The sequence below is a fragment of the Cynoglossus semilaevis genome, chromosome 20, assembly GCF_000523025.1.
Source record: "Cynoglossus semilaevis isolate Cse_v1.0 chromosome 20, Cse_v1.0, whole genome shotgun sequence".
NCBI classification, from domain to species: Eukaryota; Metazoa; Chordata; class Actinopteri; order Pleuronectiformes; family Cynoglossidae; genus Cynoglossus; species Cynoglossus semilaevis.
In genome coordinates this window covers 2,608,695-2,634,307 of record NC_024326.1, presented here as the reverse complement: position 1 = coordinate 2,634,307, position 25,613 = coordinate 2,608,695, and the positions used below count along the sequence as shown (strand labels likewise).

The 25,613-nt window shown below is 42.3% G+C and overlaps 1 protein-coding gene across 5 annotated transcripts in view; it reads left to right on the top strand.

Annotated features, from left to right (window-relative positions):
• Nucleotides 1–2,842: 2,842 nt before the first annotated feature.
• The window catches only part of LOC103395986 (myomegalin), a 35,076-nt gene continuing 12,305 nt past the window's right edge, over nt 2,843–25,613 (top strand). For 3 of the 5 annotated variants that reach the window (XM_008333875.3, XM_008333873.3, XM_008333874.3), the window contains exons 1-17: nt 16,450–17,799; nt 18,945–19,082; nt 19,162–19,281; nt 19,371–19,463; nt 19,531–19,755; nt 19,836–19,994; nt 20,087–20,188; nt 20,678–20,815; nt 20,891–21,070; nt 21,193–21,387; nt 21,513–21,695; nt 21,774–21,890; nt 21,970–22,050; nt 22,189–22,280; nt 22,495–22,640; nt 25,183–25,307; nt 25,415–25,590. In XM_008333875.3, the coding sequence (XP_008332097.1) occupies nt 16,450–17,799; nt 18,945–19,082; nt 19,162–19,281; nt 19,371–19,463; nt 19,531–19,755; nt 19,836–19,994; nt 20,087–20,188; nt 20,678–20,815; nt 20,891–21,070; nt 21,193–21,387; nt 21,513–21,695; nt 21,774–21,890; nt 21,970–22,050; nt 22,189–22,280; nt 22,495–22,640; nt 25,183–25,307; nt 25,415–25,590 (3,620 nt within the window). Of the gene's footprint in view, nt 3,103–4,956; nt 5,004–5,322; nt 5,391–8,216; nt 8,328–11,132; nt 11,210–11,922; nt 12,047–12,147; nt 12,285–12,363; nt 12,521–12,909; nt 12,964–15,471; nt 17,800–18,944; nt 19,083–19,161; nt 19,282–19,370; nt 19,464–19,530; nt 19,756–19,835; nt 19,995–20,086; nt 20,189–20,677; nt 20,816–20,890; nt 21,071–21,192; nt 21,388–21,512; nt 21,696–21,773; nt 21,891–21,969; nt 22,051–22,188; nt 22,281–22,494; nt 22,641–25,182; nt 25,308–25,414; nt 25,591–25,613 lie in introns of those variants that run through there. The other 2 variants (XM_008333876.3, XM_008333872.3) reach the window with 2 other exon arrangements.

Sequence of the window (25,613 nt, the reverse complement as noted above, 5' to 3'; positions counted from 1 at the left end):
AGTCATGACAAAGAATGTAGTTTAAATGTTAGCTATTGAATAAGTGGGAACTAAAATGTCCTAGACAGTCACCAAAACTCTCTGCTAACCTGCGTTGAGACTCAAAGCTGACCAGGAGCTGCGACCCTGGTGAGTGAGGCACAGTCTGCACATCATCCAGACAATTGGCTGTGATGGCCGCAGTGCCATAACTCATGGTTAATGGCCAGAGAGGAGGGAGAGGTGGAAGGGGTTCAGGTTCTGCTTTTCTCACCAGGTCAGTCAGACAGCACTTGAGTAGAGACAACAAAAATCCACAGACTTATTTCACAAGTTTAAAAAGCTTTTGTGTGTGTGTGTTATTGATTACATATAAACATGACATAAGGAATTATATTAAACACTGCACTTTGTGATGAATAGGTTTTACTCCTTTGCATGTCCAAGCTTAAGAGCTTACAATGAGATAAAGATATACTGTACTTCCAGCCTCTTGTACTGTTTTGCAACTTATACAATTCTTTCAATAGGGAAAATTATCCTTCAATATATGATATCTCTTTTCAACTTAGTTCCACAAAATGTGGGAAAACATCATTTCTGGGCTGTTAGTGCTCTCTGTTTTTTAATGAAATATGTTAATTGGTTAAAATGACACTGACACTAGCATAGAGCAGATCTTTCAGAAAGAGGTTCATTTCATCACTGTGGCACTAGATGTCAGCCTTGTCTTGAGAAAATGTCTTCCTCCCTCCAGGACTTGTTTTGATTGAATGTATTATTGTTTAATCTGAGCTAACTGTGTCACAGTGTTGTATGATCAGTGGGTGGTGCAGGGACAGGGACAGGGACCACTAACACTAACCCTTTCTTCTTCTGCACTCATCTACATGTCCTTTAAAAACCAGACACTCCAGCAACCCCCCTAGAAAATGCTTCTAAGACTACAAATGTGGATTTAAAGAGAAAGAGGAACATCCTGTACTGGACATTAAGTTATAATTAACTTCCTGTCTGTTTGTGCATTTGCCAGAAGACGTCAGTGATGGACATAGCCTATTTTTGTAGACAGTTGTGGTTTGATTGATCGCTTAGGATGTTGAGTTTTTAAAGTCTAGTATTAGCTAATATAAATATGATAATTTACAGTAAATAATTTACAACTTAAGTGTCTTCAACAGGAAAGTTATGTAATGAATGGTTTACATCGTATTACATTTTTAATCCACATTCGTGCATTGCTCTAACTTTGATCTCTGATCTGATCGGTCAGGTTGGATTAAAATAATCCAAGCCTCTCTTTTGGTTGTCCTATTGGATTAAAATAATCCAAGCCTCTCTTCTGGTTGATAAGTTTGTACTAAATTATAATCTGTTATGGTCAGTTTTTTGGCTAGAAAACTTAATTGTCTCATTCATGTTTAGGTCCTGGCCCTCAAGGGCCCAGACGACCAAGGTGACAGACTCCGTTCTAATCCCTGCCAGGGTTGTTTTTTTGTTTTTTTCTTCCTTGATCACTGTAATCCCTAATATTTCCAAGGGAACTCCAGAAGGATTGATAAAATTCTATCTGTTTTAGCTGCAGATAATAGTACTAGAATAGGGTTGTCCCATCACTGCCATCTTCTGGCAAAAGAAGATGTCAGTCAATTAATGAACAAAGTGTTAGACCACCTTTCTCTCTGTTGTCCACCCGGACCAGGTCGAGCTGCTAATTAGGAGTAACTCGGGTCACCTGTGGCGTCTGAAGTCACACTGTGATTACGTTTAACCTTGAGTCCAGTAGAGGGTGCTGTGGTAAAAGGGACCTCATCAGCTTTATGCGACCAGCTGGAACAGTGAATAAAGGACGTCGGGACGTCTGCAGGTTTCAGCCGTGACAAACACCCAGGTGAATGTTAAACAGCGCTGCTCAGTAAATCGCTGCTCAGGTGTTGGTTTCAAATGCGTCATGTTTGTGATGACTCAGATTCTCAGACTCATCCTCCTCACACAGATCTTCATCTCTTTCTTCTATGGAATATGGTTTAGGGACAAGTCCCACTTCTATTTCTGCAGCTGTGGTCGCCAAAGTGATTATTGAAACTGTTTCCTCCTCCACATCCTCTGGCTGCTCTGGCATTTAATACTTAGACAAACACTGAGATAATCTCATTAACTTTGTCTCCCCCTAATCCCATTCTGCGATAAACCGGGGACCCACACACACACAGTTTTCTATTTCTGAAAATTGGGCAGGGTCTTCACGCCAATGAAGAAACATAGATGAGTGATATCTAAAATAACCCTGTCCCTGTGGATTACTTTATATGCAGGTTTGTAATAATGTGTATTAGTTTATTTTATTAGTTTTTTTTTTAAAAAAAAAGAATGTTATGGCTAACTACTAAAATAAATAATAAAAAGGGGGAATCTTTGAAAGGGGACATTTAAAAATTTTAAATTATATAAATTAATTTGTTATTTTTGAAGGTTTCTTGACCAACTTTGTCTAACACTAATACTGTAAGTATGTAATGACGCGGTTTAATGCAATGCATTTACATTTCACTTAAACAATCGTAATTTTTCACTGCAAGCATTAATAGCTAGGCCATAGGTGGTGACATTTGTGTTGTGTTTGTGGTCTGATGTTTTACCTAAATTCTACGTAGTGCACCTTTAAAAAAACAGGTTTTATCAGCAGTGTAAACGTCTCATTTGTCAATATCATTCACTTTCCCTGGACTGCGTGGACGTGGGACTTTATCAGGTCATTATTGTTTAGAACACCGTAGGAGGAGGAAGAGGAGGAGGAGGATGGTAGATGGTAGCAGAAAAGAGCAGAGTAGAACAGAGCAGCAGGGGTTCTGCTCTGAAGGAGGGGGGAGTGGAGACGGGGGGGGGGACTCTTTCCGGGGGACGCGCACATCCTCAGGCACGTTCACGTTCAGCGCTTGCAGACGTCGACGCTGAGGATGAAGATGTCCCTGGATGATTGCTTTGTTACGTGCGAGCTGAAAGATGCACGGCTGATGTGAAGGCAGCGGGGCCACCGGTGTGTGTGTCCGCTGTCCAGAGAAGAGCATCTATGGACTGGAGCTCGTCGTCGTCACCGGAGCAGATCTGGGGACAGTCAGAGAGGTGAGCCACGCAGCGGTGTTGGACACGGACATCGACTGGGCTTCATTACATCAACTCTTCATCCTGTGCTGATTCCATGTGTCATTGATGTCATAAATCCCTAACAATGATGGCATTTCATCCACACTGTCCGTGAACGTATCAGTACAGTAGCCTAGCTGCAGGAGCAATCCATCACTGCTGCTCACATTCTGTGTCTGATACTGACGGGTTTTTACAACCTATTTTTGACCCACTTTAAAAAAAAAAAAATATATATATATACGTTTACGTTGACACATGCACGTATAATCACGCACCTAAATCATCCACGGTGGCCTACTTTGCTTTGAGAACACATTGCACACATTACAAGTGTCCTATCTGGGCCACTGGGTCCAGGACACACTTCAGAGCCAGAGTGAGTAATAAATATTGGCTATTATTAAATAAATAAATGTTCAAAATGTGCTGGAACCAGACAGAACCACAACACCAGTACCAATCTGCTGCCATAACTGCATGACAATGGCCCACAGCAGTGGCATCCTCACATGGGTACAAAGCCCCGTGCAGCAGCAGCAGCATGTCAGCAGATATATAGGCCAACTTACTGCACCACCCGGCCCCTCCTCCTGACACAGAACATCTCAGGTATTTGTTAGAAGACACAGGTCTGCAGCAGTGGGACCTACTCTACTCTCTAATCAGTTCATCTTCTACTGGACCACTTGATTCATTTTCAGGGTCTGGGCTGGAGTGGACCGTTTAGTCAATTAAGCTGAATTAGCTTTAGTCTCCATTCAATAAAACCATCCACAGTCACAGGGCTTCACACTGAGCATCTTCAACCATGTGGAGCTTAATAATGTATGTGACTGGATCATTCTCGACACATGCACATGTTAAAGTTAGAGAGAACATATATACAGTATTCATGGATGACCATGTTATTATTTTTATATGGTTTTTTTTATTGTTCTTCAAATCGATCCTAAATTGTTTGCATTGGAAATGCTCAGATTAGACGTCAGATTATAGATCATGGATTGGGTATTTAGTCCACTGTATAGTCTACCTCTTCAACTCACAGTCCTGCCAGTCTGACTACTGATACATGGTTCCTGATGGGAGTAAATGACCGGTCTGCTATAGGGAAACACTGCCCACTGAACCATGACCCTACCCCATTCTTCACCTGGTAAATATATAAACCATTGGCATGTAGCTGCAAATACAACAGCAGCAGCAGGAGCAACTGTCTGTGCATTTTCTGACCCAGCAGCTGTCAGAAGAATTTACAATGTGCAGAGTGAGGAATGAGAAGCGATGAGCAGTATATGGAGCACTGGTAAACACATGGTGATAAGGCAAAAATAGTTTGGTGCTGTGGTAGTCGGTGCGATGGTATGCACGTACAGCTGTTTGGTCAGTTATGGACATTTTTGGTGGGTTATCGACATGTTCTTTCAGTTATGGACATTTTTGGTGGGTTATTGACATCGTCTCACAAGAAGTGAGACGATATTTCACTGTTCTCCAGGAGCAGAGTGTTGAAATAGTGATAAACCACTTTGTTTGGTCAGGGGACAGTAGGACACTAATACGTAGAAAGGTCCAGGACGAAGTCTGAACTTTGAACCCACCCCACCCAAAAATCTCCTCATTCACTTACATTCCTCTTTGTTCTCCTACAAGGATCTAAGTGAAATCAGAGATACAAACAGACCCAGTAAGTTGTTTCCTTTGTTTTATTTACACCTCCATAAAGGACAGAAGCGATGCACTGTCGTGGGTGTGAGGTGTTTGTCACTGACTTATATCTCTGTGATGTTTTATAAGGTTGTTGATAATGTGTTTTGTTTATCTTCCCAGTGCTACAGAAGAGGATTCATCATCCAGGAACACAGGTCACATGACAGGTAGATATCAGTCAGTGGTTGTTTCTGGTCTGTAAAACAGTTCAAGCTCATTTTAGGCTAAGTTGTTAAATCATGAATTTTTTTTCCCTCAATTAAAGGGAAAAATACTATAATAAATAAACAACTACAATAAGGAACAAAGAAAGCTAATATATTTATTTACACTGAACTGCAAATGTATATGTTGCCAAGCAAACACCACACAGCCAGTGGTTGTAAATTGTTCTTGCTTCTAAACAGAGTTCTAGTCCCAGTTCTAGTATGAATGCTCATGTCCTCCTGTTTAACTGAAACATTTGTCTCTGATTTCTCTCTTTAGATTTGTGCAGCGATGACACGGACAGCTCTCTCCCTCTCCAGCTTCACACACTCAAGGAGTTTGAACAGGTGAGAGCCTTTGTTTGGAGGGTATGACTGATGATACCTGCATTGTCCTCCTGAATTATGACTGTAATAACACCGTTCTATGGGAACACCCTGTGGATCTGTGTGTTACTGCACACATTGTGACTGGCTGATTCAGTTTGGTTCAGTTTGGAGGAACATTGACTGTGTGGCTGTTTTTGAAAATATACTGTAGTTGTTCCAAATGAATGACAAGTATGTGGTACTAGAACAGGCGTGGGCAAGACAGGGGGTGCAAGTCAGGAGCAGACAGATGGAGCATTAAGATAAATGACATGTAAATGTCATGCATAAAGGCTAAACTGCTTTGAGCCATTTCTGGGGAATTACAGACATTGCACAGAAAGGCAGAATTCATCATTCATAACATCATTTAGACAAATTTGGTGGGCTGGATTACAAGGCAAGCGGGCCCCACCCGGCCCCCGGCCTTAGTTTGCCCATGGCTGTACTAGAACATGTGGTCAAAGTGCAGTTCTATCCTGTTCAACCGTTTCTGTTGTACTGTTGAATGTCAAACATTATAAGTTGTTGTAAGTTATTTGATCATATCCTGCATCCCTATCAACAGTAAAGCTTTGCTTGCGCCTGTGTGGCCTGTCAGCACTGGCACAGATTGATTCAAACACTCTACACACACGCAGGTGATGACATCATCTCTGATGTTATGTAGAGACTGCACTGAACCCCAAGGATTTGCCCTGAATAATTGATCAACCACCTGTAATATGAGACTTTAATGCATGGAGAACTAATGATACATGTGTCAGTGTATGTGTCCATAACACTGGACTAAAATGAAAAAAAAAGGGTTAAAAGCGCTTTTTTTAACATGATAATGAATCACTGTCTCCTGGTTACTCTTTAAAGAAGATTCACTGTTGTGTGAGATTCAGGACATCGTCCTATTTATAGCTCCGTGGCTCAGTGTTACCAGCTCTCCAGTTTCACCCAGTCCTTACTCACCTGTCTGTCCCAGTCCCATCAGCAGCTCTGATCACAGAGAGTTTCTGATTCTGATCCACCCAACTAATGCTGACGCAGACGATAAATCCACCGAGGGACTCGGGGCCCACATGGATACGTGGGCATAGCAAAGTAAAGATCGACCAGAGGCTACAGTTCTCCTCCGGCCCTTGGTTTTATTTTACTTTGGTTTGTCAATCATCAGACAGCAGAGATTGAAGGCTGATTAATATTAGTAGCAAATGTTGGACAGTAAGAAATGAGGAAAAACCAAGGTTGTAACTTATTCATTTTATTCAGGTTTCAAAGACTTGATGGTGTCACAGCCCCTTTCATTTACACTGTAAGTGTAGCATGCATGAAAATGTACTAGTTGTGGTTGTCTTCAGTTAGTGAGGAGAATGGGCTTGTGTTCCTCCTCTTACCTCTGCTCTAAAAACCTTACAGTATACATGCTGGAGCAGTGACTTCCTCACATGCAGCAAATGCACCGTTTACATATGTTGATTACACAATTTATGTAAATCTAATCTTATAACTCTGTCCACATACAAAAGCAACACTGACTACTACTAAGTGGGTTTTGTTAAACAAAACTATAAAAAAAAAACAAATATAAAAAGTTGTCGTTAACCATCAGCTTTTTACTGATGAATTAATTGTATCTAATACATTCATTCTGCTGTGGAAATATTCAGGTTAAAGAAAATCTCAACCATCGTCGTTCTCTTCCATGCTTTTGTATGAATTAAACAGTAAATAAATGTGAAGTCCTTTCTGCATTCACTACCCTGGAGTCCCCCAGCATCAGAGGAGGAGAGCACAGAGGCTGAACAGATATTGTTGCTGCTGACATTTGGTAACATGAGTAGGGACTAAAGGGGGATTAAATAATTGTTGTGGTTATATAACAGGGATGTTGCTGTGGACCCTCAGCTGTTCAGGTTTAAAGAACATTTAACGTGGAGTTAGAAACGGTTCCATGAAGGGCTGCTGTGGCTGCAGGTTCTTATTCCAACCCAGCAGTAGCACACCTGAGTTGACAGGTTTAATCAACTGGTCTCAGTCTTCAGACAGCTGATTGGTCAAACGATGGGCAGCCCTACAGCCACACGGCCCTTTGAGGAACAGTTTGGGCATGCCTGAGTCAGAGGAACACGTGGACTGAACAAATTATATTCACCTTCAATGTGGTGTTTAAACGGATCAAATGAAAAGAAAGGATCTGAAGGAGACTTCAAGTGTGTCCTTCAGGAGCGCTCTGTTGCACAGGGGTGAGATTTGACTCAATATCACAAGTGCCTGTGAGCTCTGAGCTCTTCTCTCACTCTACCTCCCTCTGCCCCCCCCCTCCTCCCCCTTACACCCGTGTCCCATGGCAGTCTGGGATTCCAGGGATGTCTCTTCCAGTAAAATAAGCTCCTGTCTCTGTCCATGAGCAGACAGCTCTGATCATGGAGCTGACATGGCTGCAGCTCTGACCGATCTGACTGCAGAGTCGCTCTCTGCACTCGAAATGCCCCAGTAGTCTTAGTGTGTGTGTGTGTGATTTTAGTTTTAGTGTGTGTGTGTGTGTGGTTCTGCCCGTGATGCTCCTTTGTAAATCTTCGTCTGTTTTCAGGACTATGACATTTTGTAGACAGAGGTAGTAGCATGTCTAACGGTTACCGGACTGTGACTGATGGACAGGCCCTGACTGTGGCTGTCCTTTAATATGGACTGTGTTCACACAGAAGACAGGTCAAAGACCAGCGTTCATTTGTGACCGGCTTTAAAGGACATGTGGATCACCGCGGGTGCTCTTTGACCGTCATGTCTAACGGTTACCGTACTTTGTCACAGCACCTGAATGACCTGAAGAAGGAGAACTTCAGCCTCAAGCTCCGCATCTACTTCCTGGAGGAGAGGATACAACAGAAGTACGAGGAGAGCAGCGAGGATGTGTACCGCACGGTGAGTAGGAGAGTGACAGGAACGTGTTTGTGAAGACGAGCTGTCCCTTGTTGGACAGTTTAACTAAGATTAGCTCATCTGCTAAGATTTATGTCTTCAGCAGTTGTACCACCTGAAGATGTGTACCACCTATAAGATATCCTGACAGTTCTTAAAGCAGGCAGTCACCCACTTCCAGTGTTTGTTGACCCAGCTGCTGCTCTGACCTCAGGTGCTGTGGTCAGCAAGGTGTTTGTTTTACTGACGGCTGGCTGTAAGTGATGGTTAGACTGTAAACATCTGCACATCAACCAGACGTTTGTTCAGTAGCTTTGGCTGTATCTGTGTGTGTCTGTGTGTGTGTGTGTGTGTCAGGGGTCCAATACTACTGAACCACAGCTTTGTACTGTTACCTTTAAAGGTTTAGGTTAAACATTCAACAATAACTCAATAATACAGATATACATAAATGTTAATGAAAAATTAAATCTTAATTGAAATAATAAAATAAAAGGGTTGTTAAGAAAAAAAGACATCTCGACTGTAAATTAAATGTTAACTTTTAATATGTTCATTGTTGCTGCAACAACTGGCTCCTATAGGAAATATAATGTCTGTATTTTCTTTCACATTTTCACTCACTCAGTAATGGATACAAGTGTTACGTTTGTCAAACACCAGGTGTCAGTCAATCTGTACGCATTTGACTGTGTATGGTTCTATTTCATTATTACTTACAGTGCATTGTTGTGGTTTTAATGCCACTTCCTGTTACGTCAAAAGTGTAAAACCTTCTCTATACACTGTATAGGCCAGAGCCACAGATAACAACAGCGCAGCTCCATGTTTATAACATTTGTACACAACAATGATGAAGAATAAAAAAGCAACAATTGTATATGATCTGAGCCTCCTGAATATGGTGATCTCCTGATAACGTCCACTGATCACTGAGTGAAATCACAGAGTTGGTGAACCCTCCACAGCCAAAGAGATCACTTTCAAAACCTGAAAGACTATTCATAGAACAGACTCAACTCACGGACTCTGTAGGCCATTAGGCAATTATCCATAAGACATGAGACATACTTTGTGACACGTTGGTGTGAATCTCCCTGCACTGTATCATTAATTCAACCGAGGTCAAAGTGGGTCAACAGCAATAGAAGAAAACAAAGTGGAAAAAAGTTTGAAAGTTAGATACTTTGTTACATACTTTGAGTATGTGCCTGGTGCAGGTGTTTTTTTATTTAAAGTGCAACCATGTTACTCCTGAATCACTGAGTGGTTATTAGAGAATCTGCTGCTAGGGCTGGGTGGGCAGGAGAGACGGGAATAGGAGGCGCACGGTGATCAGTCTCTATATTTAGACATGTTTTTAAGTTCAAGGAATATGTTTTTTTGGTTGTTTTTTTTGGAAACAACACACAGACAAAGATACTGCAAAACATATTTATTTTACAGAATAAATCTGTGTATAAAATATATCTACAAATATGTTGTTACTACAAGGACATAAGTAGAAAACATGTCTTTCCTGAAACACAGAACTATTGCATAACCCTAACCTGCTATTGTTGATGTCAGAATTTAAAAGGTTTTAGAATTACAGAAATAATCCATAAATAACCAAAACAGAAATTTAGCTCAAAAGTAGTAACAACTTGATCAAAAAATGCACAATATGTTGGAAAATTGAAATAAAACTCCAGGGATAATTAATCCAAAATATAAATGTGAAAACATCTTTAAATGTATTATTTGATTACTATTAATTTATGTAAGTTTTCTTACATGTCAACATGTCAAAATAGCAAAGGTTAACTGAGCTGTCCCCAGCCAGGGGACAGTTTGAGGACAGCAGAGTTGGACATGCGTGAACTGGACATGACAACATTTGTGCCACAGAAATAGATTCTGAGAAGAGCAGCTACGGTAAATCTCTGGAGTGATTGAACAGGAGCAGTTCAACTGATGAGGACAATTATGAGCTCACACACACACACACACATGGATAAAGTGTTCTTCTCCGTGGGGTCAGAGTGGAAAGAATGGACCCATGGTCTTAGTCTTCTGTCCTCGTACACTATTTAGATTGGCCCTAAAACGTCCCCAACAGAGTTGAGCAGGTAAACAAACTGCAGTGTTTAGCCTCTGGCCCCTGTGGTGAGTATCTGAGCTGCTCTGAATTCTCCAGCTCTAAATAGACCAGTCGTGACAACAGCGTCAGCTAATGATACACAGCAGCCACCAGAGAGAGAGAGAGAGAGAGAGAGAGAGGGAGAGTCACACAGAAGGGACGCTAAACTATGACTGAGGAAGCTGGGAACATGACAAGTCTGTGCTGAGGATGTGATAAATGAGAGGATGTGATTCTGACCAATGAACACGTGAATCAGTCCTGTCCAACTTTTCTATGGGGGGGTGGGGGGTGGGGGGAGTTAATTCACATGAGGATGTTCAATGGTTTAACAAATAACTAATGCTTTAATAACATCGTAAACTTAGTAATGTGCCTAAAATATTTAAGGTTGAGCCGCACATACAGGACCATTATTATGGGAGAAAATTATTATTTCTTTTTCTTTTCTTTGTAAAGGATGGTTGGACTGAATAAATAAAGGATAATGTTGGTGATAATGATGATGATGATAATAATGATGATGATGATGTTGATAAAAAGATGATGATGTTGATAAAAAGGTGATGATGATGATGTTGATGATGATAAAAAGGTGATGATGATGATGATGATGATAAAAGGATGATGATGATGATGATGATAACTGAAGTTTGACAGATATCCCTGTTCCTTATGTGTTCCAGAACATTGAGCTGAAGGTTGAAGTAGAGAGCTTGAAGCAGGAGCTCCAGGAGAAACAGCAGCTTCTGGACAAAGCCCTGTATGTATTAATACAACATGATGTCTTCTTAATGACAATCATATTAAGGACAAGATTATAATGGACTGAACTGCACAGTTGTCACTTTTGGTTGCCTGGAATAATGTCTTGTAAGTTAAAAGTTGGTCCACTTCAAATAAAGAACACTTGACTCCATGACACAGACGTTTGCATTACTCAGACCGGTTGAAAATATCTCAGTTATTTGAGCTGTAGCATGTGGCGGACTGAGTTAAAAACGTATGAAGACAGGCCCCAGAACAGAACTCATAGGCGACAGTGTGGCGTGTGCCATTCTGGGAGGTGGAATTCTGGGATACTGTTGTTGAGTGCCTAAGTGATATAGACAGATGCTCAGCACAGTTGGAGTCCAGAGAAGTTAAAGAAACACATCATCAGCCATGAATAAAATGGTTGTAGGTGAAGACAACAACAATATTAATCCATAATGGTTCACACAATAATTCCAATTTAGTGTAATCTGGTAAGTAAACAGTTTAAGCCATGTGAAAACATGAAGTCTTTTTTCCCCAGTGATGCTGGGTTATTTCAATGACCTTTAATGATGAATATAGATTTGGCTGTGAATAATCCGATCATGGGATTCAAACTAGCAACTCCAGATAACAAACCTGATCCAGGAACTACTAAAAAAACAATAAGCAAACGTTTGTAACATTTGTGTTAATTCTTAGCACTGTTGTTTCTGACAGCACAACAGCAGAGAGCTTGACCAATCACAATGAAGCAGAGCTGCAGAGACGCTGTCAGGCGAGACAGCAGGAAATCGACCACATGCAGCAGGTCCTCGAGACTAAGATCCAGCTCCTGCAGGAGGTCGGTCTCCCTTTTCCAGATGTGTGAAGTATTACAAAGCTTCCAGACAACAAACTGTATGGTTCTCAGGTCTGTAACCGTCACGCACACTGTGTTCACAGGAGGCCCAGCTTGCTCGCAGCGTGGCTGGATCACACTCCCAGGCCTCCCTCCTCTCCTTAGATGCCCCCATGGAGGACATCCCAGAGGATGAGAGGCCGTTGAGCATCCTGTCTCCATCCAGCATTAACAAAGACAGGTGCCAGACTAAAAATCTCCCACTTTTCCAAACTAAATCTCCTGGTTGCAGTGACTGACTTCTCTTTGTCTCTATTCAGGTTAATAGAGGAGCTGACCAATGAGCTTCACTCCAAAGAGGCTCTAATCACTGAACTGAGTGGACAGAAGATGACCCTCACACTCAAAGTAGGGGAGCTGGAGGGGCAAATTGAGGACCTGACGTCATCTGTGCTGCAGAAGGACAAGGATGTGGAGGTATGAATTAAAGCAACCCACGCTGGTTCATCTATTTCTACTCCTGTATATGAAAGCATGAGTGCAGCATGTAAACACTGCTCCCTGCACGGCTATTATTAATGCACTGATGTGGACGATCATGTTTTACTGGTCAGACAGGCTCCAGGGACGGAGACAACCAATCATTAGCCTTATTTTAACTGCTATTAAAGTGTATTACATAAATACACACAGACACTGACGATGGTAAAAGTAAAGGCCTGTACTGAATCATACACGATATACAGTATATAATCTAATATGATATTTTTAAATTATTATAAATTAATATAATATGGTGGTTTGAGTTTCATAATTAGGTCATGTTTAATTAGTCTAATTTGTTTATTTGTCTTTTTTTTCAACAGTTCTATCAGGAAGAACTTGGTCGAGAGAGGCTGCGTATTGAACAGGAGATGCAGGTAGGAATTTCATTTAATCCTGTCAGATTCTGAACACACAGCTGTAAAATGTCCTTCTTTCACCAGCAATATGGTGTAAAGAGACTGTCTGATAAAACACCTTCCTTCAGATTTAATTTCCCTTTTGCAAAACAGTAGTTTGTAGCCCTGTAGTTAAGTGCATCTAAAGCCAGTACAGTACACTGTTTGTATATAGCACAGCTGCAGTGGTTTAGTTCATCAGTGTAAGAGCCTGGTCTCGTTACATTAACAGGCTTCAGCTGCGCTCACATGCCTCAGGACATATTTGTCCTTTAGACACATTGCAGAGAGCGTCTGAGGAGCAGTGTGTCCACACAGCCTGAGTCAGCATATGCTGCTGCCATTGTCATAAATTAATAATCATAAACATAAGCACAGTTTCACCTGTCTGATGTTTCCTACTGTTTATCACAAACCCAGAGTCTGTGCTGCGTCTGTTTGTTCAAACCTGTAAATCATTTTGAACAGAGGATGTACTTGTTGTGTCAGGCTGGCTCACTGTCCTGATTTAAATGTGTATTGACAATAATGATGGACAGTTTTATGATGTCAGGTTTTGTGTTAAGTCACTCAAAATATCGCTGTATTACAAGTTCAGAAGGAAAATACATTTGTTTTAATCCAGAGGATGAGTGTGAACAACAGTAAAAACTTTGGCTGTCGAACAATTAAAATGTGTAAGCTACATAATGACATCACATCAATTAAGCACAATGAATCCTCGTTAACTGTGATGTATGTGTTTCACACCAGTTTTATTTGTATCTAATCCAAATGGTGGATTATTAATATAGAAACATTGAACTAAATAATAATAATAATCAAATCATTATCAAAAAAAAATGCAGGTCTGAGGGCATTTTATAATTTACGTTCAATGGTAAAAAAACATCTTTACAGCAGTGACAGAAAGTGTTTACATCTGAATGTGTTTGCAGCGATCAAATGAGTCCATGTTAAGATCCCTGTTACTGGGGTCTTACATTTCGTGTGTGCGCATGAGAGAGTGTTAAGTGTGTTCCAGCGGGGTGACCTTTTTCATACGCGTGTGTGTGTGTTTGTGTGTGCGTGTGTGTGTGGGTTTGTAGGCATTTTGCTGCTTAGCACTTTGGTGGCTCTGGTTTCAGATATGCTCTTGATCAGTCCGGTTGGCCTTACAGTGAGCTATGACACTGACACTAATATTAGGTGGCGCTGTTCCAAACCAACCCCCCCACACACACACACACACACACACACACACACACAAAACACAGATTTTAATTAAACCCTGAGGCACTGCAGCTGTTAAGATCAGATGAAAAGTGAAAGAAGAGGAAATATCATCTACTATACTTCAACAGTGTCTTTCCTGGTTGTCTTCTTCATTTAGTTTGTTCAGACCTGTTGTTAATGGTATTCATCCTTCTGTTTCTGAATTAATAGTCTGCAAAGATTGAGCTTTTTGTGAATTGAATCTGTGAGTGGCAGTGTTCAGTATTATCAGATATGAAGAAAGGAGCGCCAGCTTCCCCTGTGACTGTGAGAAGGATTAGAGGTAGAACATGGATTAGTCTGGTGGAACTCAGGGGGGTTCATTTTGGTATACAGTCATACTGTATGTAGTACAGAGGACTGCACACTAGATGGCTGCACTGTTACTGTGTGAGGTTCAGGCCTGTCCAGTTTAGTCCACGGTCATTTGTAACAGTTTTTATGTGGCCTGCAGTTGTTCTGCATGTTTTTTTTTTTCAACTATTTTTCTGAATGTATTTGTTACATTTAAGCAATGTCTTATATCACCATCTAATATTTTAAATACAATCCTTTGTCTTACAAGTTAAACCTGGTTTGACTGATGTGAAGGAAAAGTTGACTCAAAACCAAATCAGTCCATGAATTCACCATCAAATATTAACTAATCAGGGACATACAGCAGATTTATGGTCATATGACTTCCTGTGACTCTGTCCGTTACTAATGTGTACCATCACACTGTAGCCTGTAGCAAAGAATGTGTTTTTGTTCAGTCATATGAATAGTCATCAGGGGATTTATTCCACCGCGGTGAACCCACATTGAGGTCAAAAATTGAGGTCACTGCAGGGACAAACTTACATAGTCAAAGGCAGAATAAAAGCCTGACTGATTTAATTCAGTCTCACTATTGCTTACATGGCAGAATGGCAAACTGCAAAATATTATATAGCAGCACAATATCTTTATTTCTTAAAATTATCTTTATGCAGTACATAAAATAATAAAAGGTTCATATTAAACAAAATGTCCATCTAATTAATTATGAAGTGAATCCTTTAGTTTGGCAAATTGACAACAACAATGGGTTATATTTATTATTTTGATTACTGGTTTTGGGATCTAAAAACACTTTTTAAACTGTACACTTCTGAGTATCAAATAGAACTAGTTTTGGTATTTTTCTTTCGTTTGTTTTTTCCACTAAATTATTACAAACTTTACTTCTTAATAATAATTATAATAAAATTAATGTTTTCCTGCTAGTCATATAGAGCTTCACTAATGTAGCCATCACTTCACTGCGGTTCAGTCAGGCGGACCGGGGAATGAGGAAGGTAACAATATCCCGGGGAGACATAAATCCTTGTTCTTCTACATTAAATCATTAACTATGCTAATGTAGGCTGGATGAATGACACACTTGTAAGTGTGTATTTATTTAAATTTTTAGTCATCAGTAGGAGGGACAAAAGACCATAGACATTTCCTCCGTGTGGGACTGCACCGGCTACTCTCACCCCCGCCGTCTCTCAGATTGGTACATTCCGCCGCTGCAGGTCTGATTCAGACACAGCCTGATCTACCGGTGGATCTCCGTCTCTGCGTGAGTTGGGCGTGTGTGTGTCTGCATCGCCTCTGAAATTAACGAGGGTGCTCGTGCTACACACAGAGCTTAAGGATAACTTAGAGGAATGTAGCTGAACTCGTGTTACTGCTCATTGTTCGTGTGCATGGCAGAGGAATGATACCGAACGCCGAGTGACCCTGACTGCAAGCTGCGGCTCCGGTCGAGTGTCCGTGACAGAGTCGAAGCTATGGTGGAGAGAAACGCGAGGAGAACAACGTTGGACTTAAACGGATTAAAACAAGCATCTGCTTAAAGAAAAGGAGACGTCTGTGCGCCATACTCCTGATGCACCTGCGCCACCAGGAAATGGTCCTGTGATCTAGAGCTGATGGAGATGTTGAAGAGACAGTCGCAGTAAATAGTCAACTGCGGAGAAACTCACCTTTACAGCCACCTGTCTCACCCTCCTCTACACGGCTGCTGCCTTTCTGCATCTACCTCATCTCTTTTGACTTCCTGACTTTGACTTTTGACTTTACATGCAGTGAAGTTTTCCTCTGCGTCACATCCAGCTCTAACTGAAGTTAGGACAGTAACTAAACATTTCCCATTCTTGAGTTCTTATATTTCCTGCACCAGGACGAGTAGAAACCTGTGGAATGCTGGATCACAAAATGAAAGAGACGTGTCGCATCTGTGGCCGGGAGCTCTGTGGTAATCAGAGGCGATGGATCTTCCACCCCACCGCCAAACTCAAACTGCAGGTGCTTTTGTCCCACGCTCTGGGCAAAGAGCTGACCAGGGATGGCCGAGGGGAGTTTGCATGCTCCAAGTGCACCTTCATGTTGGACCGCATGTACCGCTTTGATGCAGTCATTGCGAGAGTGGAGGCCCTGTCCATTGAAAGACTGCAGAGGCTCCTGCACGAGAAACACCGGCTGAGACAGTGCATCGGTGGGCTCTACCGGAAGACAAATTCCGAGGGTGGAGGTGTAACAGGTGATGGAGGAGAGGAAAGATCTGGAGATGGAATGGTGGACATTTCTGGCCTTGCTCACGCAAAGTACTGCGCTCTGCTCCAAGATGACCTGGTCTACTCACTTTATGAGTCCTGGGCTGATGACAGTCTGGATTGTAACCAACATCATCATCATCACAATCACCACCCACAGTGGCCTGCAGGTTCAGGGTCAGAGGTTACAGTAGCAGGGTCACATCGATGTGTGCACACAACTCCCAGGAGGTGTCGAGGATGTTCCTACTGGCGGGTGCCAGATTCTGACTACGAAGCTGTTTGTAAGATTCCCAGGAAGTTGGCCCGGAGTTTTTCATGTGGTCCATCCACCAGATATTCAGCCAGTGTTATCGGAGGCACTGTGGCTGGACAAATGGGAAATAGTGGAGGAGGAGCAGAAGGAGATGGAAGAAGTGTGACCGATTCTGAAGAACTCCCCTCTTCTCCCACTCTGGTCCCTGGCTCCCAGGACCCCTCAAGGGCATCAGACAGTGATCGTACACTGGCTGGACGAGCTGGCTCGGACCCTTCTATAGCATCACTGGACACAGTAGAGGAGTATGTCCAGCCCAGAGCCATGACAGATGGCTCTCTGTGCTCCCCTAGGGAACACATGGATGACCGGATATCTGACTCCCTCTCAGAGGAGCACATGGATGTCCCACACAGTGACTCCTCACCAGGGCTCAGCCTCTCTCTGTCCCTCTGTTTGCTCCAGAGCTGTAGCATTTACCGGCCTGTCCGGACCACAAAGGGCAGCAAGCTGCCAGTACTGATCAGACGTAGCACCAGAAATGGAGGCTCAAGGCTGGGATTCTCTGATCCCGTCCTTGGAATCGCTTTTGGAACTCCTGACAGAGAAAGAGATGAGCAGATGCCGACATCCGAGCTGGAGACCCCTCTGATTAGACTGGAACGTGATTTTAACATGAGGGACATGGATGAACTGTTGGATGATGTGTATAAACAGTATCCTCCACCACCTCCCCATCAGGTATAAACCTTGATGGTGTCAAATCTAGGGTTACACCCACTATTGAAGATACAACAAAGTCAGTTTCACTTAAATGTTTGAAGCAGTTTGAATCATCAGTCCCCAAGGATTCTCAGACTGAAACTGAAACGTGTTAAACATGGATTGATCTGCAGTTCGACTACATTTTTAAGCAACAAAACACACACAAGCCACCCTCTACTGCAGAATGAGAGCAGTAGGTGGAGGAGGGAAACTTGCCTTGGGGCTGCAGTATCTGCAGTTCAGAGTGAACCAGGAAAAACAGGATTTCATGTTTGACATACAAACAATGAATTCACTCCACAGAACACATTAAACTCTCATTTACCTACTGCTTCACCCTTCATTATTATTCTTCTTTACCTTTGCGGTTACACATGACATGAGCAGTTAGGTGTGTGGCATTAACAGTGCTACAGAGCATGGCCTTATTTACTGGCCTCCGTTTGCACAAAGAGGTCAATACAATAGAGAAGAGAAAATGGGGGAAAGAACTGTTTTTCACCATCGTAATACTAAACAAATGCTGCAGATTGATTGTGTTCACTGTCTCTGCTGCAACACTCCACTGCACATTTGTTTGCCCACAGAAGTAGGTTGGAAGTGGGGAGACGTTAAGACACAGTGACTGGCCTAATTTGGAACTCAGAGTCCTTCAGACAAAGTGATTCAATATCAGACCACCATGTCATCTCTACACTGATTGGCTGACTATAGTAATGCCACTTAACTTTTAACTTTTTGTACACTGTGCGTGTTCTATGGTGTACGGTGCCGAGCTGTTTAGATGTTCTCTCTTGTGCTCACTCATGCATGAAGATTATCAACCCGTGCTTCAGAGGCTCTTTCTTTATCGTAACCTTTTACATAACCCACATGAATATGCAAGAATGCTTTATACAGTGTTACATAATTCACTGTGAATAATACAGAGCCTTTAGCATCAAATCATTTTCTCTACAAATAAATAAGTCATGGGGTTTGATCCTGGTCGAGACATAGGGAGAGATCACTGCTTTAAATCACGTCTGTGGTTTGTTGTTCTAATGTAGTCAAAGAATAAGGAAATAAGTCAAAGTATTTATTCACACCGACCTTATCTCAGTCTTTTCTTCTCTTTGCAGACTCTGGTGGAGGAGCAGCAGAGCCAGCTTAACCAGTACGAGTGTGCAGCTGGTCAGTGTGTCAGCGAGCTGCAAAAGGCCCAGCTCCAGGTCCAGTCCCTGCAGGCCAAGATCGAAGAGAGTGAGGCCAACAACATGGTACAACACCTTATTATGAATAAATATGTTCAATATCACGACATCTGAGATTAATATCTGCGTTGGTCTGCATCTGTAGAAGCTGCAGGAGAAGCTGGATGAAATGGAGCGTGAGCTGCGATCGCTCCGACAGGCAGCTCACAGTCAGGAAAGAACCATTCAGGGCCTCACTGAGTCCATTAGCACAAAAGACACTGAGGTATTTGTCAGTTGAATGCATTAAAAGGTAAAAAGTAATTGTGATCTGTGTCTGGAAATAATTCTACTTCCTGTGATTCATGCGTCAAGGCTCAGGAGCTGTATCAGATAATCGAAGGGCAAAACTCTACCCTGTGCAAACTGCAAGAAATTGCCCATCGAAACCAGCTGACCCAGTGCACGGTGAGAACGGATCCACGTCAACATTGTCAGAAATGTTGACATTTATCTGACGGTCATTTCTGTTTAGATTCCAGAAGGAGTCGGCGAGACTTTAACCCTCACCCAGCTGCAGAGTGAGTTGGTGCGGGTCCAGAGCTCCCTGTTCTCTCTCGGCCTGGAGCTGGAGGCCACTCAGAGGAGTCTGAGGCAGAGTCAAAGACAAGGGGAAGACCTGATGAGGTTCAAAGAAAGACTGAACTCTGATCTGCAGGAGGCCCTGCAGAACCGGGAGGGCACGGAGAAACACAACCAGGTTAGAGAGTGCCATGAAGCTGTTGGTGCGAGCTGAACGACGCAGCATCTGTAACCTCTTGTATGCGCTGTATATTGCAGGACCTGCGCTGTGCCCTACAGAAAACACGTGCTGAGCTTCAGGCAAAAGAAGCAGCTCTGAAAGAAAGTGAAGTGGAGAAGCACACAGTGGTGCAAGAGAAGGAGGGGAAAAATGCACAACTCAAACAGTGTCTGCGAGAGAAGGAGCTACAGTTACAAGTAATTAACCAGCAGTCGGTACTTAAAGTCTGTAGAGACAAAATATAGAAAAAGTCACAGATTTCTGATTTATTTTAATTATGTCATTACAGGAATATTCAGACATGTTGGAAATGACAGGAGTCTCGAAATCAAGAGATGCTCTCCTGGAAAAACTAAGACAGCGGATTATGGAGAGAGACAAGGCTCTGGAGGTAAAACATGAATGTTAAAGGTTTTTTAGTACACTATTAATTCCCTCTCTGCCTTTCACTTGATTGTTGATTTACACTGGACTCATCACAGTCATACCAGAGCCAGCAATGCTCAGATTACAAGTTTGATCCTTTAAACAAATGTCCATGAGCTGTCAACTCTCCAGTGTTTGGAGCCCACGGTGTTAGTCACTGAAAGATATGTTTGGTTTGAGCCTGAGGTATTGTTGCCCAAATCCAGTCTGTTCCCTGTATACAAAACACTGCCTAAAATAAAACAGAAAAGTCCTTAAGAAAGCAAAACCTCTTTTACGGCAACTCAGATTCTGCCCAACAACAAAAACCTAATTGCTGGTTATAACCTGAGGAAACCAAAGCTATGAGCACGGAAAGGAAACATGATCTTTTTCTTTTAGACTTCAGTTATTTTTTTCAAAGCTATTAAAAATGTCAGCAATTCATTCTTTCTCCTCACTCGTCACACTGCAGCGCTCTATCGATGACAAGTTCCACAGTCTGGAGGAGAGTGAGGGTCAGGTCAGGAGGTTCCAGCTGGCCTTCAGGGAGAAAGAACGAGACTTGGAGCGTCTACGATGCATCTTGTCCAGCAATGAAGAGACCATCACGGTATGGCTGCGCATTTTTAACCAATGACTGGGTTGTACTCCTATAAGATCTCACACCTGTATTTGTGTCTGCCAGAGTTTGGACGGTCTTGTGCGAAGTAAAGAGCTGGAGGTAGAGCAGGCAGCGGAGGCCTACAGGAACCTGCAGTGGCTGAGCCAGCAGGCTGAGGAGAAGGAGAGAAGTGCTCTGAGAGAAAAGGAAACTGTCATCAAACAGCTGCAGGCTGCTCTGCAGAGTCGCAGCCAGGAGACACAGGTAACACACAGGGAAAAAAAAGTAAAGACAAGTAACACAGGTTCCTCTTTCTTAGCTGGTTTTTAACAGCTTTGGAAATTGCATACCATTTTTTTTTGTCTTTATCCGACTCTGTGGATCAGGATCTGACGGCTGCCCTTGTGGCCAGAGTTCAGGCTGGTCCCACTGAGGTGGTGGAGGAGCTGAAAGCCCGTCTGGCACTGAAGGAGAAACTGTTCCAGGAGCTGCTGTCGGACCGCAGCCGACAGTCTTCCGAACATCAAGCACAGGTGCAGGATCTGTTCAACACCCTCAGCTCCAAAGACCAGTATCTGCAGGTAGGCCCAAGGCTGCTCTTCTTATTCTCTCCACCAACAGGCTTTCAATGCAACGTTAAAGCTTCAATACGATGTCCCAGGCATCTCTGCTGTGATTGGTTAGCTTGTTCAACTTTCCCTCTCAGGACCATTCCTACAGAATGTCCTTAGTCATCAGCGAGCGCAGCAGCCAGATGCAGGAGCTGCGCAGACAGCTGTCGCTGAAGGACCAGGAGCTGTGTGAGCTGAGGCGTGAGAAGGAGAGGGAGGTAGGGGGAGAGATGGAGAATCTGCAGAGTCTGCTCAAAGAGAAGGAGGCCTTCATCAAGGTATCTGTCCATGACATCCTTCACCACGCACATGTGCCTACATATCTTTACAGTCCGTCTTTGTAATTTCATCAACAGGAGCTACTGCAGAGCCAGGAGGAGGCGATGCAGCTGTCATCCAAAGAGAGTGAGGCAGAGGTCAAGGTTCTCCAGGAGGAACTGCATGTTGTAATGAAGAAGGAAAGAGAAGCTCAGGTACAGAATCTGGCAACATAAGAAATAAATATCAAATTATTGTAAATACTGGTTAAATCTGTATTTTCTCTTTGTGCAGGAGGAGCTCTCTGCTCTGCGCCTATCTTTAGCCAACCATCAAAATGATGGCATTACCGAAGACAACATCAGTTCTCACCAAGTAGGAATTTGTATTCTTTTTAATGGTTTTGACCTTTAATTTTGGGGTTTCACTCCACATTCAAATGTTTGTTGTCTTCTTTTTTTATTTATAACTTGAACCCTTGCTTCCAACCTGATTCAATGTGTGCTGGAGCAGCTTATGTCTGAGTACAGGCAGCTGAACGAAGCCCTCCGGGCAGAGAAGAGGTTATACCAAAGCCTGATGCGTGTGCACAGCAAGAGTGACAGGTACTGTGGTTACACACTGAGCAGTGTTCTGCTGTTGTACTACTGCATGTCCAAATACTGCCCATCAGAAAAGATAAGGTCTCATAACACAGAGCTCCAATTTTCTCTGGTGCTGTACACCCCCAGAAATGTTCAACATTCAAAACAATGTGTCTCTGGTCTAAAAAAAACATTCGTATGATTTTGACGATGTGACATCATCTTCTTCCCCTAGTGGCAGCTCAGAGAAGATCCAGGTGCTCCACACAGAGCTAGACTCTGTGCAGGCACTCCGTGGACAGCTGGAGGAAGTCCTGGCAAGGACCCGCAACATGGCCTTAGCACTGGAAAAGGCAACCAAAGGGCAGCCTGACTTTGGAGGTGGGGGCAGGCAGGGTCAGACCTCCGAGGCTACAGGGGGCACTGTCACTAACACTCAGTACTGATGTAAGAAGAAGCTGTCTGTAGATACTGATGGTCAGTTGTTTTTTTTTAAGGGCAGCTTTATATTTAAGAGAAATGTTGAAGTGAGAGAGTCAAAATGACCATCAGTTTGCAGAAAGCTTCTCAAAGCACAAGCATCTGTGTTCACATTAACCTCACCTGCTGTGAAGAAACATGCAACGTCGAGTCTAATTTATTAATATGTTCAGTGATTGTGGTGTGAATATGTTTGATTCTTTTTTTTTTTTTTATTGTTTTATGAAAACTGCCTGCACATGTCCTTGCAGTGGGGCTGTACTGTACCAGCTGCCATTTCCGTGTACTGTCTCTCACTGGTGTCACTCAGCCAGCCTGACTGTCTGTCTCACTGAAGTTAACATCTGTGAAGATATTCCAGCTCATGCCTTACAGTGAAACGTCCCACCATTTATCATTCGTTTGGAATCATCACTTTGTAAAACATTTGTCAGATTCTTAAAAGGGAAAGTTTTTGCTTTTAGTCACTGGTTCAACGTCTCTATGTTGTAGATATATTGCGTTCCAATTTCGGAGAAAATGTTAAAAACGGTGCATATGAACGGACCTGTTTGTGATTGGCAGCTGGATTATTAGATAATAGCTCTCACTACTATCTATTTTTAAAATTTCTTCCGAAATTTGTTTAAAAAAAACATTTAGAAAAGTCAATATGTAGTACACTATATACAACCAGTAGTACTTTTATTCTGACTTTTAAAAAGTAAACCTGCTGTTACTGTCCAGTCTGCATGAACATTAAAGTAACTTTAATGCCTTGTGAATTCTACCGTAGTTTAACGGCGGTTAAATTAAACATGACGTTCTTTTCCTCTGGCCTTCCTGTCAACCACACATGACACCGTGCTGCCAGTGATAACACTTTATCTTTTAATACTTAAAACATCCTCAAAGTTTCTTTTCATGAAACTGTGTCCTGGTCTCTCATCTAGAGTCTTTGTCCACTCTTGTTTTTTATGGATGTTAAAATGAAACACAAATAAACATGTTCTGTTTGTTTGCTGAAAACATAGTTTTTATGAATATTTCTTCAATACATTTGATCAAAATAATTTCCCCTGAACCTTAAATACCCAGCCTATGCAGTACTTTCCCTCTTTAGCATTACAGTTTAATTATATGTTCCTAACAAAACGTAGTATTGTCCTCTTCATCCCCACGTTTGTCTCCACATGTCCACATATTAGCCGTACAAATACACCCTATAAACACCATGGCACTTTACTGTTGTCTATTAGATCCATTCAGTCCTAATGGCTGTGTTGTGTAATTTCCCCTGTTCTCTCTCATGCATGAATCGTGTGGCATGTTTTTCTTCCTGTGTGCATGGTTGGTCTGCTGTAAACACCCAGGTGTAATGGTGTGTTTTCACCAAACAGTCTCACCTTGTTTGGAGATTTCAACAAAACTAACCAATAAAGAACGGTTTGTTTAGCAAATTTAAATTATTTTAAATGAGAAAAACTGCACGCTTGAGCTCTGTTTGGATAAGTTGACAGATGGACCCACAGACAGAGGGCACAGCCATATGTCATGTCACTGTGTGTAAACGGCCTCACACTCACTCACTTCAGCAAACAGAGCTCTGTGTTTCCTCCTTTACAGAAGTTCCACTAAATCTACACATTTGTATTAAAGGCACTGATATATTTCTAAATGTAATGTACCAATGATTTATTTATATTTTGAATACTGTATTTTGACATTAAGAATAGTATATTATTCATTAAACTATAACATTATAAATTAGACATTATACACTTAAACACCATAGTCCTGATAAGAGAGAAAAAAACTAGTTAGGAGTTTGTGCGCGCCATAACTTTGTTTAGAGCTGATATAAATACACCCTCCTTTAAAGAACCAGAGTACGCTCTCAGTAAGACAGGATTATATTTTATGAGGCTCAGTTACAGTAAGTCCAACCAACAAGGGAGCTCTGCCCCTCTTTGTCTTTTTTTTTTTTTGTATTGTTAGGTTGTTCAATCGAAAACAGCTCTCCTTTAAAATCACTGCCGGCCCCTTTCCTCTCAGCCTGTCCCTCTGGCACCAAACCAGTGTCCATGTCTGCATCCCTTAGTACTCTGTGTGTGTGTGTGCTTTTTTGACCTGTGTGACTAATGTTTGCAAGTGTTTTTAAGCCATAAATAACATTTAAAAAAGTATAAATAGTATTTTAAACACACACATTTGTACTGGGTTGTACTTCGTTGAGTGAACTGTTGGCTGTTGGCTGGCTCCCACTGTATGACATAACATTTCCCTTCAGTCACATAGCTTCCAAAGTAGTGATGCAGTGAGCAGGCAGTACAGGGTGAACACCAGAGAGTGGGAGAGACTAACACACAGAACAGACGGGACTTTTTGGGATAGAGTTTTGGATAAAATCAAACTAAAATATTCCTTTAACACAGCTTTTAATGTACTCTCAATGTGATTCCAGAGCTCAGCACAGAGGAGGAAGAAGAGGATGAGGAGCGGGACGTTGAGGACAGCAGCAGCGATGAGTTCACCGACAGCATAGAAGAAGATGATAAGGTGGCGGTGAAAACCTCGGCCTTCACTCAGGTTAGAATTTTTCCACTTTCGTTCAGACTGAGAAGAGTTTGTGTGATCGTATGAACTGCAGTTGGAGCCTGAAATGATGTCACTTTAATGTTTGGACTTTTTTTTAGGTGTCTGTGAAGCCTCATGAAGCAGGGCATGTGAGGGCAGGGCTGATGAGGGCAGTTCAGACGCACGGCCCTGAGGTTAAACACCTTGAAGAAGCAAAGAGGGGGCTGGAGTTCCAGCTGGATCAAATAAGGTCACACCTGGAGAGGGATGGCTTCACTTCTGTCGTTCAGATGAGGTGAAAATATATATGCTCTTAGG